The 14,491-nt window shown below is 38.8% G+C and overlaps 1 protein-coding gene across 2 annotated transcripts in view; it reads right to left on the minus strand.

The window, feature by feature from the left end:
* Positions 1-1,436: 1,436 nt before the first annotated feature.
* The window catches only part of FAM117B (family with sequence similarity 117 member B), a 76,357-nt gene continuing 63,302 nt past the window's right edge, over positions 1,437-14,491 (minus strand). For both annotated transcript variants that reach the window (XM_075933840.1, XM_075933839.1), the window contains exons 7-8: positions 12,293-12,413; positions 1,437-5,509 (exon numbers count right to left, since the gene is read on the minus strand). In XM_075933840.1, the coding sequence (XP_075789955.1) occupies positions 5,194-5,509; positions 12,293-12,413 (437 nt within the window). In that variant the 3' untranslated portion in view covers positions 1,437-5,193. The remainder of the gene's footprint in view (positions 5,510-12,292; positions 12,414-14,491) is intronic.

A 14,491-nucleotide genomic window follows, 5' to 3' on the forward strand; every position in this document is an offset into this window, starting at 1 on the left:
TGGACTTGACCCTTCAAGGTCCCTTCCAGTTCTAGGAGATAGGCAATCTCCATTATCATTATAGCACCCTCACCTCCTATCTAAATGAATGGGAGCTGCAAGATACAGCATTTTTAAAATGCTCTGATTTTAGGTGGCTGTGACTATCCACAATCTCGTAACTAAATAGTAACTAAATTTAACTCTTACACAGCATTTTTTCATTACCTTTACTAACTTGTTGAATTTTATCAGAGAAAAACAGCTTTGGTCCTGAGAGCTCTCAACCCCGGTTTGGTAGAATAGGTGTGAAGGGCATTCAGCACCTTGACTTCAGGACTGGATGAAAAGGCCATGAGCCTCTACCAACAATCATTTTGGGCACCTAGCTCTAGGCTGTTTATTTTTGGTCTTTGTGAGGGTAGTAGTTCGTGAAAACAACAAATGGAAACAACACAAGCCCTGTTTTGAAGATATTTATTGAAAATGTGTGACAATTCTGGGAAAGTAAAACAAATCAACATCTGTTCAAGAAGAAATTTCTAGCAGACATAAGTCTCACATCAGTCTATAAAAATAGAGGAAAAAGACCCCAACAAGACTAATATGTGCATTAAGAGACAGAGGTGGATCAAAATACCCATGGGTATCCAAATATTGCTGGTCTTTGCAACTGAAATTCCCCTCCCCCAAAGTTTTTGTGGAGAAGATGAGTGGTCTCCAGCAAGAGTTAACAACAAATCAGAAAAGAAAAACCCTTTTTGATATCATTAGCAATGAACTGATGTGCCACATTATTTCACAGCTGCTGGGGGAGAGAAAAAAAAAAGCATATTCTTGTAAGGAAGAATTTGTTACTAACACCACAAACAGCAAAGCTAAATAAGAAGTCCAGAGATTGGGGAAAGGATAATGAATACCCCTAGTTGTTAATTTTCCCCTCATTACCAAAGTTTCTTCTTTTAATAACTCCTTGCTTGAAAAGACATCTTGTCAACTTTAATCACTTTTGATTTCTATTCCCAATGGGTAAGTTGGAATACAAGTACCGACCAATGATACACTTGCTGTAGGCCTAAAATTCACCAGGACTATTTTTTCCAAATGTTTGCTAACAGGTGCATAACTTTCCCAATATCTGAACTTCCCCACTATTACAAGGATAAGGGCTATGTAAGTGCTTACCAGTACAGGCTCCTGTTTTCCCTAACAGGATCAATTTCTACTGTACTCCCCAGTAATTTCAAGTTTTGAGATCTGGTAAACCATAATTCAAACTAACCTGAAAAAGTAGCCTTGAAAGTAAATATTCTTGAAGAATTGCTATTGTTATGGAAATCTTGAAATTTTAACAAGTTATGCATCAATATTTTTGTATTTTTCATGCTTTTTTCTTTACTGGGGTCATATGCATGAAAACAGGATTTTTTGTAAAAATTAATGCTTCCGGCATGTCATTCTTTTTTTCCTGTGACATCCCATTAAACTGATGTCACACACAATATTATGGCATCAGGTGAGGAATAAGCAGCAGAAGCAAATGAAAGTTTAAGAATATCCCGTTTTCCTGTATCTTGAGCAAAAGGAAGGAAAATATTTGAATAGATGCAGCTGACAACCTGGAGTTGTATTACAACTACTACAATGGTCACAAGCCTTTTGTACTTTACAGAGCTTATGAACTCCATAAACATTGGATTGTTTTTAATGTTGGTAGAAAATAAATAATTTAACCTTAAGTGCCTATTAACTTTAGATTCCTCACTTTTGGGATGTCCATTTTAGAATAATGAGGGCCTGATATTCAGCAATAGTAACCACTCAAATACCCACTGCTTTGAACTGTAGTTGGGAGTACTTCAGCATCTTACAAAATCAAGTCCTAAGCATGTCAAGGCGTGGGCTTACATAAATGGTCACTGGAAAGTTTTTGACTAAAGAATTAGAAAATTCAAAAAGGTAGCTAAATCTTGTGTACTAGTTTTCACTGAGACTAGGCATGTCAACTAATTTGAAGTCTGTGTGTCATGCCATATTTGATATAAGTATGGAACAACCCCCCAATTTTGCAATTAAAAACCCACACATTATACTAGGATCCATGTTTTGAAAAAGACCTACAGTTTTACCAGATACCTCTCTTTTGGAACAAGAAAGAGCATTAAAAATTTAAGGCTAAAGAAAGTTTTTTTTGCAAAAGTTGATCTTCAAACAGGAGTAATTTAATCATCTAAATATGAGTCATCGTTGTGGCAGATTAAAAAAAGTTAGTTTCAAATGCAATTTTTTAATCCAACTTTTATAAAAAAAAACCCTATAATTTTCATGTTGTTCCTAATGGAGTAGCTTCCTGTTTTATATAGTACATTGTCTCATAATGCATTTCTATGTGATCTAAATGAGGGGGTAATGCTCAACTATTACAGGGATGGATATTACATAAACAGCTAAGATCGGAGACTCCATTTCCTATTTTAAAATATTCACTATGTTGAACAAAGACATTAGGATGCAGTTGGACGGAGGATGGTTGTTAACCAAGTTTTATTGTATGATGACTTTAGCCCTTTGGTACTAACTATCCAGTTAAGATCTCCTCATAAGCACCATGCTGTTTGGCGTTAATGGCAGAAGCACTTTACCTGTAACTATGAAGGAATTAGAAATTAGTTTGGATGCCATACAAAAAGTTTCCTTGCCTAAGCATTCCCATCTTCCAGAAAGCAAAAAATATCAGATTTTGTCCAAACCCTAGCAAGCTAGTATGATTTTTAAATGTTTTAAAAAGGAGACTTCTCTGAGGTGTGTACAGAATCAACTAGTAATATTCCATTATTCCTAAAACGGTAATCTTGTATAATGCAGCTTTGATGCACTAAATACCACCATCATGTCAAATTCTTCCCACCCCCAACTTCATTGGTGTGCTAAAACCCTCTTACACAAGTAATCCTACTGATTTCAGTGGGAAGGAGTAAAATGAGCAGGATTTGGTCAATCTGTGAATTAATTTAACAGATCTGATAACTATAAATAATCACAACAGGCTAAGCGGTGAAATTTGGTTAACAGGTAAGTTTTAAAAAGAGTGCTTCATTATACCATAATTACTGCACCAGCCTACATAAGTGCTTTTTACTCTTATTCTTTTAGTAGATTTCTTGCTATAATGTTATTGTGTGGGATTTATCAGACCTACCTAATATGCATCATAAGTACATAGAAACTATTTGCTGCTAAGACACCTGTATTTTTCCTGGCTGAGGTGTCTGCAACCAAAGTCTTAGGCTTGATCTACACTAAAATGGAAGGTTTAAGATACTCAAATCCAGCTACATTAATTGTGTAGCTGGAGTCGACGCCATCAACTCAGCAGGAGGTTGATGGCTTCCCTTACTCCTTGTGAGGAGCAGGAGTATCACTGATGATGAGTTCGATTTAGTGCGTCTTCATTAGACCCACTAAATCAAACCCTGGAAAATTGACCATGACTACATCAATCTTCCCTATAGAGTAGATGTGCCTTTCACGTGTTACACAAAGAACAGAACTAATTACATTTGTGATATGGTTCTTAAAAAGATGTAATTACAAACAGGTGTGTGATTATGCAGCTAATCCATGGCAATTGTTTGTATATAAATCAATGAGAGCTACACATATGCAGTGTGTGACTATTCAGACCTAGAGACTATACAGTTTAAATACGTACTTTGAAATTACTGAAGCTACCTCCCCCCAAAACAGGGCTCCTGTCAACTGATTTTTGTAACCTGAAGATACTTTGGTATTAAAGCAGTTGCAGATTTTTGGACTGTGATATTTATGTAAGACAAGGATGCATTTCAGTACTCTGGGAGAAACTCACTGCAGTCCCTGAACAAGCTCAGTATGAAACATCCCTCCCCATTTTCATTTTTTATTTCAACTGTCAAAGAACCAGAGGTACAAAGGAAACTGGTAACAGCTGCAAATCAGAACCAGGTATCAACACATCCTCTTGTGGACATACTCAACAACATTGCTAATTAAAAAGGAAGAACATATCTACTGCTGTTGAGTGTTGTGTGACAAATACTATACCTAACAAACTACCACCCTCAACATACCCACAGAACAAGCACTATGACAAGGACGAGGAACCATGCAGTTGTTTCAGTATCATGTGGCTAGGGTCTCTAGTACAGTGATCAGCGACAACAGTGAATTTTGTGTCAAAAATGATTCATGATTCAGACTGAATTACCCAGGTAACCTAGAGATTTCCCAAGGGACAAGTGGCAGGATTTGTTTTGGTGTTTTTTTTTGGTGTAGATGAGAAATATTATTTTTTGTAAACCAAACAATAATTCTATGGAAAACTGATTACACTACTTTGGGCTAAGTGCTCTAAAATACTATCTTCTGCCCATGTAATTAAATGTACACAGGAATTCTATAAAGGGAGTAGGAGAGTCCAAGAACAATGTGGTTTACCAAAACACAAACATCTGATATCAAAAACAAATGCACATAACATACTAATATTCTCTTTTCTAATTTTTTTGCATTAATTTATCTACTTTTATTGGGGATAGGGACTGTTGAACAAGGTCACATGATTGACACTGCTACAGTATTTCAACAATCCTTTGGTCCCAGCAGCTGGAAAACAGCTGAAAAAAACATACCACCCATAGAAGGGAAAAACAGTGGCTTAGAAAGTGTCTTTTGCTATGTATCAGAAAATGCAAACTTGTTATAAAATATTCATTTTTATACAAAAGATGGGTCTTGCATTACCACATGGTTACCCCTCCTTTTGCAGGTTACAGTGGTTGCTGGCATCAGCTGGCTCTTAAAATTTTCACTGTTGAAAAAAGTCTAAGAAGAACAAAAAGCATCACCACAATAACTGATCCTTCCAATGGTAAAGAATTAGTAACAATCTCTCTTATCAGAGCTTGGAAAAAAAAAAAAAAAAAGCAGAGAAACAAATTGAGTCTTCAACAAGCAGAGAAGAGCACTGCTTCATCTGCTGCTTCCACCTTGATTTCTCAGCATGCTTCCAATGTAGTCATGGAGATGAGAGGAACACTACAGTTTGACTGTGACAGTGTCATGAGTTGTTAAAATGAACAGGTGTGACCAATGAACAGGTGTGACCAGTGACAACTAGTTTCAATAGTCTTCCTAGTAGTCTCTCCAAAACAAAGCCTGCACAATGCAGACTTATTACTCCGCTTCTTCAATATGTCCTGATTGCTGGAGTATAGAGGTCTGCGGTATTACTGTACTTGTTCCTCGAGAGATCCGGTCTTGGTCAGTGTTTGCAGACAGGGAGGTCATGGTAATGGGCTGTAGAAAACTAGGTGTCATGCCAGTGGAAACAGTCAGGCTATGACTAGTGCCTTTGAGCGTAAGATCCTGTGTTGGAAGAAGTGGCTTGAGAATACTGACAAGGCAGAAAGCAGAGCCACTTTTAGGAATGAAATTCACTTTGTTCTTGTCAGGACAGTAGAAGGCTGGAATTTCATGCAGTGGCTTTGGCCTACAAATAAAAGGCAAAACAAAATGGTTTAAAGTCAACAAAAATTTACTCTGCAGCAGAATGCATAGTCTATCTTTAAAAGATGACCTGAACATACTTTGAAAAAAATCCTGACATATACAATAATTTGCAGCATGCCCATATAGCAAGAGTATGAGAGCATTCATCAAATAACTGACATTTGTTACTTGGAGAAGAACTGAAGATCAGACACTTAAGTCCCACTTTGCAGTCCTATGATTTCCTGCTTCACAAGATGCACTCTGGTACAGTTCTGCTGTAGACTGCATCTGGCTTTTTAAAGTGTGCTTCTACTCTGAAAAGTAATTTTGTTCAAAGACACTGTGGCTGCGTCTAGACTGGCATGATTTTGCGGAAATACTTTTAACAGAAAAGTTTTTCCATTAAAAGTATTTCCGCAAAAGTGAGTCTAGATTGGCATGGATGCTTTTGCGCAAAAAGTGCTTCTGCGCAAAAGCATTCCGTGGCAGTCTAGACACGATTTTGCACAAGAAAGCCCCAATTGCCATTTTAGCCATGTTTGCGCAAAACAGTTCTTCCCTGTCTACACTGGCCCTCTTGCACAAGAGGGCTTTTTCCCGAGCGGGTGCGTGAAAGTATTTGCGCAAGAAGCACTGATAGTGTACATTAAAGTCAGTGCTCTTGTGCAAATTCAAGCGGCCAGTGTAGACAGCTTTTGCGCAAAATCTTGCCAGTTTAGACGCACCCTGTGGGTTTCCATATCTGTTGTTTCAGTCTACAAATCAACTCTGCCTTATTTAGAAATAGATTTTTCACTTCTAGGTACTGAACTGAAAATCAAGCTCATTCTGACTTTTGCATCAGTGTTACTACAGATTCTATAAACAAAAGTCAATTTAGTTCAATCCTACTGAGCTCCTGCAATCCCAGAGCTACATATTTGTAATGGAAAGTAAAATATGGCCCTCAAACTTAAGAATTCTTGCTGATATAGGAACCAAAACAGCACAAGTCATTCCTCAAGCTATATTGGTTTTGCAGAAGTAAAAAGGAGTCAAAGGATATATTTTTTTGAAACTACCGTTAGCAGACTGGCATCTGACACACAGGGAGAAGTGGCATGACTAACCATTTTACATGGTGATTTTCTAGAGCAAAAACCATATTTACAAATGGTATAACTGCAAAAACATGATTTGGGAACTTGACGGGAGGAGTGCACAAAGAAACAGTGTTTTATTATAAACATACCTGTTCCTACTCCCACCACTATTCTTCCTACATTTCCCCCCCAATCTTTGTTTTCCCTTCCAGAGTACTATTTCTTTATTCCAATGTGGATTAAAGATGTAAAAGCGTAACTGATTAAATGGGTAACCGAGAAGCATCAGTTTATCAGTTTCCATTATGGTTACACACCAACTTGCTGAAGTAATGCATCTGGCTGTCACCCCATGCTGCAGAGTATAAGCTTTATACGGCAGAGCCCATAGTGCATTCAACTGCTAGGATCTTTAGCAGTTATATTTTTAAACACATTTTTACATCCCTAATGTGGATATGGTAAAGGTGAAGGGAGGTGAGGAAAAGGAGGTGGTAGCTGCATAACAGAATTACCTAAAGGGAGAAAACATTAAACACTGCAATTGTTGGTGGATTTCTTTATCTGTTGCCTCATTTGTTAACACTTGTGCTCACCAGGACTTGGCTGGGAAAGAGTGTGGCATAGTTGTGAAAGGAACCAAGTGGAAAAGGGTTTTCATTTTTGTTTCCCCCTACAATGCATCTGCAGAGTTGTGTATGTATATGCCTAGAAAATTATATATTTAATTTATTTATTTTAATTTATTTTTAATTTATATTAAATTTATAAAATTTAATTTATATTGAATTTATAAATTTATATTTATTTATTTATATTTATAACTTTTAATTTATTTAATTTAAAAGCACTAAGAGGAAGGGAAATGTGTGCGCGCAGATGGAAGGGAAATATGTCTTTTATCCCCTCAATGGTTGCGCCTATGCACACGTTGCAAAATAAGTCTAATTTAAATTTACAAAATCATGGTTTTGTTTCATAGGCACATTGTGGTATATTTTTCCTTTCCATGGCTTCCAGTAAACAACCATAAAGGCAATGACAGAACAGTCCATAAGGGAGCCATGCTGTTGGGTGCAAATGTTGGTGGAAAGTAATATCAGAAGGTGCCAACCTTCCTCAGAGGAGCTCCGTGATGTGCAAAGCTGACAGCAGAATTCGCCAAAGATCCCTGGCCTCTAGACTTAGGAAATAAAGTCTTCTGCCTTGTCTACACTCTTCTCCTGCAACTGAGGGTAGCACATATGAAAGGTAGATTCTGGACTGAGGATTTCTGCATGCAGTATCAGGTCGGAGTTTCAATAGCACACTATTTTATAGTCAAGAGTGTAAAAGCTTTAAATCCTCCTTTCTGATGGAAACAATATGCAGCTTGCACTGTACTACAATATAAGTGTCCTCCTACATGGAGCAAAGTCCTATAAAATTAATAAGTTTTATAAGCTGCAATTTCAACAGCTTTTAATGAGGTGTCTCCAAAGAACCACCAAAATAAAATAAATGGATACAATAAGTAATGAAGAAATCCCCAAATGGGCACACACCTACCTAAAATAAAACTAGTACTGAAGAGGCAGACAGTTTTTAGAGGTCTTTTAAAAATACCTGATATAGGCCACTTAGACAAGCAATTCTTTTCTTTGGCAAACCCAATACAAGAAAAGGAGAGCACAAGCGAAAGGAATACTCCATTGCACAATAATGGCTGAGGTAACATTACTTCATCATTTACTTCTGAATACATAAGAAATGGAAAAATGGGCCCAAGATATGCACCTACTAGCGTAGAAAAATATGTACAATGTACAAGGGTGAATTATTGATTCCTGTACATATTTCTTTCAGAATGTGCATATAATATTTTATTTTCGCTAATTCATCATCCCATATATAAACATACACAAGTTCAGAGCAGGAACCTGAAGTACTTTTCTTCTATACTAGAAAATGTCAAAACTAACTTTTTTTTTTTTCAAATAAGTAACTCAAGTTTTTTCGACTTTACTCTGGACAGAGGCAAATGAGACAAAGGAGAATGAGCTGAATGCTATTCTGGCTCTTGCCTCCTAAGACAGTGGTGGAATTTTTCAACAGCACCTACGTGACTTAGGAGCACAAATCTAAATTAAAATGAGGACTCCCGCACCTAAATCACATAGATTGGTATTTTCAAGAGTAACCAAAAATACAGGGCCAGGTCTCTTGAATCATCAATGGATAGAACAAGACTGAACTGCAGTAACTGATGATAGAATTAGCCTGCTGAGTCTTCATTAGTGCTGCTTGATATTCCTATTTAGACTAACCATCTCTAAATCTTACATAATAGGGATGTTTTCTCTGCCCTATTATTCTCTGTAAAATGGACATTATAATATGGAATTTCCTTGACTTCTAAAACTTCCCAGTGTGTCTTCATATCAGCCTTCAGTCAGCTTCACTGGTGTTGCAGCTCAGCAGTCCCCTCGGATGACCTTTCAGCAGGTTGTTACAAGAATTTCATTCTATTTTTTACAGTGTCTTATACTGCAGCACAACGGAGATACGCGTTTTTGCTTTCTAACGACACACCTTCCATTACTGTTTCAACTGTTACTGTGTACGCATTTGCTCTTCAAACTACCAACCAAGAACCCAATCTGGCAAAGGTTTAAATACCAGTTTAAGTTAAATAGAACTAATGACAAATACAAATTAATCCCATGTGTACTTTTGAGTTGGCAACTGTAAGTTGATTTATGAACCAGCCATTTAAAAAACAGATTATAGTTAAGTAAAGAATGAGGTGATAGGCAATCAACTGAGATAAAATTTCTTGGCTGAGAAAACCTGAGAATTAAGTCTGGAAACAATGCGATTCACTGCATGTCTCAATACAGAGGCATTAACCTGACCTCCTCCTCCTTCAAGTGCTTGTTTCACATCGACTCCAATCAGGTGTGTGTGTGCCACGTGCACAATTGTTGGAAAGCTCTTCTTTTGGTAGCACCAAGTGGGTTGGTGGTGGAGTCCCTTGGAATGGCGTCTCCATAAATGACCCTGCTTAGTCCTTTCCCTAGCAGCCAATCTCAAGTGCAGGAGTTGGACTTTCCATCTACCACTGACACTTTTGAAGCTGCAAGGGACCTCACTAAGATGATGGTGCCGAAAACCCAGGCAATCAAGGACAAGCCCCTGATGCTGCCATGCGCAGCACTATTAAGAGGTAAGCCAGCTATGCTATGCAATTCTCCCGCACCGGGCCAGCACCACCCTCCTGAACATCATTCCTACTCGCTATCACATCCTCAACAGCCACAAGGAACGAGCCCTGCCTTTGTACGGCAAATTTCTCCAGCTCTGGGCTGCTGGGCATACATACTCTCAAGTGGAACACAACTTCCATCTACTTGAAGAATATGGATCTCCCAGCATGCATTCCATGGCTAGCAATAAGACACGAAGATACATTTTGACTGCTAGCACTTGAGGGTTTATAACCAAACAATTCCTAAAACTCAATGAAAGTTAAAAATACTACCTGCAGTCTCTCTTCACATTCCCTTTTGAGATCCAAGAAGTTTGCAAGTTACAGAAATGACACCTAATACCAGAGATGAATGTGACTTAAGAAATAAACATAGGTAAATATACTACCTGGTTCACATGAAACTGACCACTTTAGACTAATACCTAGTTATAGCCTTTTATATCTAGGTGTCAAATGATCAGGCCTAAAGTAATTATACTAAGAGTAAAAAAAAAAAAAAAGTGTTCCAAATTAATTTTTGATGCAACTCCACTGAAGTCAATGAAGTAATATATGAGAAATTTCACACCATATAATAATTTATTTATAGCATAGGTCTGCAGCAACTCTTCCTCCCTTTCCCCATCATACAGGATATTTTTGTCCAATATCACTCCTCTCGGTCTAATTTATGGCATAACACACAAAATAATGTTCAGTCTTCAAAGTTCTCTTTTCTGCCCAGTCTGCTCTCCTCTCTCCCACTTGTCTTCCCCCAGCTCTCTTTTTCCCTCTGGCTTTTGGGCTCAAGCCTTTCCAAGGTCAAAGGTCCTGTATGAGACATATATAATTCCTGCTCATAGCAGCTCTTAAGGTTTCTGCTACAGAGTTCTTTGGTTGTCCTCTCCTGAGTTCCCCCCCTCCAGGCATTGAATACCAGTATGCATGAGTGGTAGGAGAGACTACTAAGGGCCTAGCATGATCCCTTGATAAGAGCAGGCAATGTATGAAGAATTATTCCTTGCTACTCTATACTAACCTACTAGAAGAGAACAAACAACTAGATCAGTCTTGTCAAACTTGAAGCCTACTGAGGGCCGCACAAACAAAAACTGATCGCTTTCAGGGCCACCAAAGAAAATGTACTCCTATTGGAAAGTCGTAATTAGTTATTATTATAGATTATGTTTTAGGTATATTTTAAAATATTTTTTTAGGTCTTGTTTGACTATAATACAATAATTTGATGTGTAAAATTGTTATTTGTTCATATATATTTTAATTTAAACATAAATTTAAGTTACTTTTTACTTTTTTATATGATACATAACTTGTTGAAATAAAAAGTATAGACAGTGGTTAATCAAACAGAACAGGCTTCTCTAAAAATTTGAGATACTTTGTAAGTTTGAGATTTGCATAAATAATTATTCCTGCGATTGCAAACAAAGGACATTTATTGATATCTAATTAATACAACACATTTTGTGATTTTATTTGGGAATAAATAAATAAACTACAAAATATTAGCAAAATATCCCCGTCTGCTCCCCCAGAGTCAGGCACTCCCGGCCCCACCCCCTGCTTTCACCCAATGTCTCACCCCTCCCCCACAACCAGGCACTCCCAGCCGCCGCCTCCCGCTCTAACCCAATGCTTCACCCCCAAACCCAGGCACCTCCAGTGCCCCCCAACCTAATGCCTCACCCCTCCCCCAGAACCAGGCACTCCCGACCCCCCCCCCCCCCAACCTAATGCATGGGTCCCAGAGCCACCATCGCTGCCACCACACTTCTTCCTCCAGGTGCTGGGGCACACAAGCAGAGTGGCTGGCTGTGAGCAGGCGCTTGATGCCGTGCACAGAGTGGCTGGGTGGCTCTGTGCACATGCTGGAGCACTGAGAGCAGAGAAGCAGGCCAGCCATGAGGATGTGCTGGAGTGCTGAGCACAGAGGGATCAGCCGGCTGTGATCTGCACTTGGCCACGTGCTCAGAGCAGCCAGTGGGCCACACTTTATTCTTTTATAAAAATGTAGTGGCGGACTCCAAAAAAAAAAACCAAAAAAACAAACAAAAAAAAACCACTTTGATCAGGCCCGGCCCGCCAGATGCCTGTTTGAAATGTCTGAGCTACACCAAGGGAAGAGTTTGCCTGAGAGCACAAAGACAAGTTCCATCCACAGCAAAGGAAGTGATGGAAGTGGGAATGGGGGCAGGGTGATCTCTCATGCACCACGCCCAAGTACACAGCTTTTTAAGGTAATTCCACAGACTGATGCTAGGAGCACCATGGTCTACAAATAGGACTACAAAGATGGTGTGTAGAAGTAGCAATGTTAGTAGTAACAGACATAGAAATAATATTTAAGAGACTGTCTGAGGAGCAGTTTCTGTGCCAGACACTAAACTGAATTACCTGATGTCAGATCAGTCTGAATGATAAATTTCTTATTAAGTGAAGATCTACTTACAAACTTTCCTCAAAGACTTTAACCTTCTCGCAGCCCTCAGGAGGTTCACGCTTGAACATGTAGCTGTTGTTGGGTTTTGGTGAGGTAGCATATTTGGGCAGGGGAGAATTGTTTCCATTCTCTGTGGGAAAAGAACAATCAAAAATAGCAAAGATATATAAGATAAGATGAATTCTGTTATTTTAAAAGAAAGGTGACAACTCCAAACTCACTTCATTACTAACATTACAGTGTTAAATAAGTATTTCCATTCTCTACGTTCTATGGAATATTTCTCCCCAATCTGTAGGACGGACACATTTATATATCACAATTCTCACCATCCTCTCCCCCACAACTTATTTTCTTTTGAGACCCCTGCATGTGTTCCATGGCAATCCAATTTTACAATTCCACATCAGACTCTTAATCACAACCTCTACAGCCAAGATACCAGACAGGTCTCATATGAGGTCTATCAGCAGTCCAGATAATATCAGAATTGGTTGCTGCCGAGTAATTTAAAAAAGAAAAGCGTGATTCAATTTTAACAACTATTTACACAACTATTTAAATTTTCTTATAACAAACAAAACATTCTAGATTGTCAACATATCAGCTAAGTACTATAGATCCAAACAAATCCAAAATATTGACAACTTTTGGATTGCCATATGTTACTGCAGTATTTCCAAAGCACACTTTTTGGGGCACATATCAAAAACAAAACAAAAAATTGAAGAAAAAAAGATTAAGGAAATTAATGGTGAGAGAAGATGAAAAAAGACATGGAAAGAGCATGTGGTTTCAAGCCTTTCATCCAGTCCTCCTATATTCAAGTAGTTCTAGGAAACTGAGCCCAGATTCTTCAGGGTTGTGATGTCTAATCACATTTTTCATCTGCAGATTTCAATGTTTTTCAAAGCTGGGTAATTGTTAGCATCTCCATTTTTACAGATTAGGAAAAAGGTTAGATGATGTGTCCAACATCACATAATGAGCCAATGGCAGAGCCAACAAGGGATCAATTAAAGAATCTACATTATTTGTTACTTACTATTGCTGAGTAAGCAAGATAATGTATAATTGCAGATGAGCGCCCAAACTCAATAAAGAAGCATCTGTTGTGATTTGCACTGTAGGCTGGGGTTGATAAAAGGGGACTCCTATGAGAAGATTATTGGGAGATGTCCATCATCATACTAAGAGAAGAATGTCTGTGGGTACAGCGACTCTTGTGCAGCAGATGACATGATGAGGTGTAGACAGATGTGTGCCAATGCTGGACAACATAGGTAGATACTGCCATATGACCCATTAGCTTCAGGAAGGTAAATATCGTAGTAGTGGAGCTCATGAAAAGAATGGCTATGAGGTTCTGAAGGAGTATGAAATGTTGAGGTAAGTAGGCCTGAGCTGAAACTGAGTCTAAGAGAGCTCCAATGAACTCTTACGCCATGTCCTGGCTCTAGGGTAGATTTTTGCTCACTGATAAGAAGACTGAGGCAACTGAAGAGAAGTTTGGTCTTCTGTATCATGGAGGTGGTTTCCCCATGACACCATCCTTTATGAGGCAGTCACTGAGGTACAGAAAGATGATGAGGTCTTGCCGTCAAAGATATGCTGTTGCTACAGCCAGGATCTTTGAGAAAACTCGGGGGGTGGAAGAGGCGTCAAATGGCAGGACCTTGTACTGGTAGTGATCTGTGCCTACAAAATGGAGGTAGCATCTGAGAGATGGATGTATAAGTAACATGAAAGTATGTGTCCTGTAGATTGAGGGCTGCGAACCAGTCTCCTTCCTCCAGTGACAGAAAAGTGTTGTTAATGTGACCATCTTGAAGCACTGTCTGCAGAGAAATTTGTTCAATTTGCAGAGATTGAGGATCAGTCTCCAACCCCCTGATCTTTTCTCAGTAAGATCCTCTACTTTGGCCTGAAGCTCCCAGGGACCCCGATGTCTATAGCCAAGATGCTCTGTGCATGACTACAGCAGTCACAGCTGTTCTTGCAGCCTGTCTGTGATGTCCAAAGAAGTCTGAAGGGCTGTGTGGGTGATGGTGTGGACCTCATGGACTATGGCCTTTAGGATAGGTTCTTTTGGAGTCAGAAAGATGCTCCACAAGCTCCCCCAATTTTGAATACCGTATATTCCGGCGTACAAGACGACCTCTGAAGTTAAAAAACATCCCCCAAAAATCGGGGGTCGTCTTGTACGCC

Source organism: Pelodiscus sinensis, chromosome 7 (genome assembly GCF_049634645.1).
Source record: "Pelodiscus sinensis isolate JC-2024 chromosome 7, ASM4963464v1, whole genome shotgun sequence".
Classification (NCBI taxonomy): Eukaryota; Metazoa; Chordata; order Testudines; family Trionychidae; genus Pelodiscus; species Pelodiscus sinensis.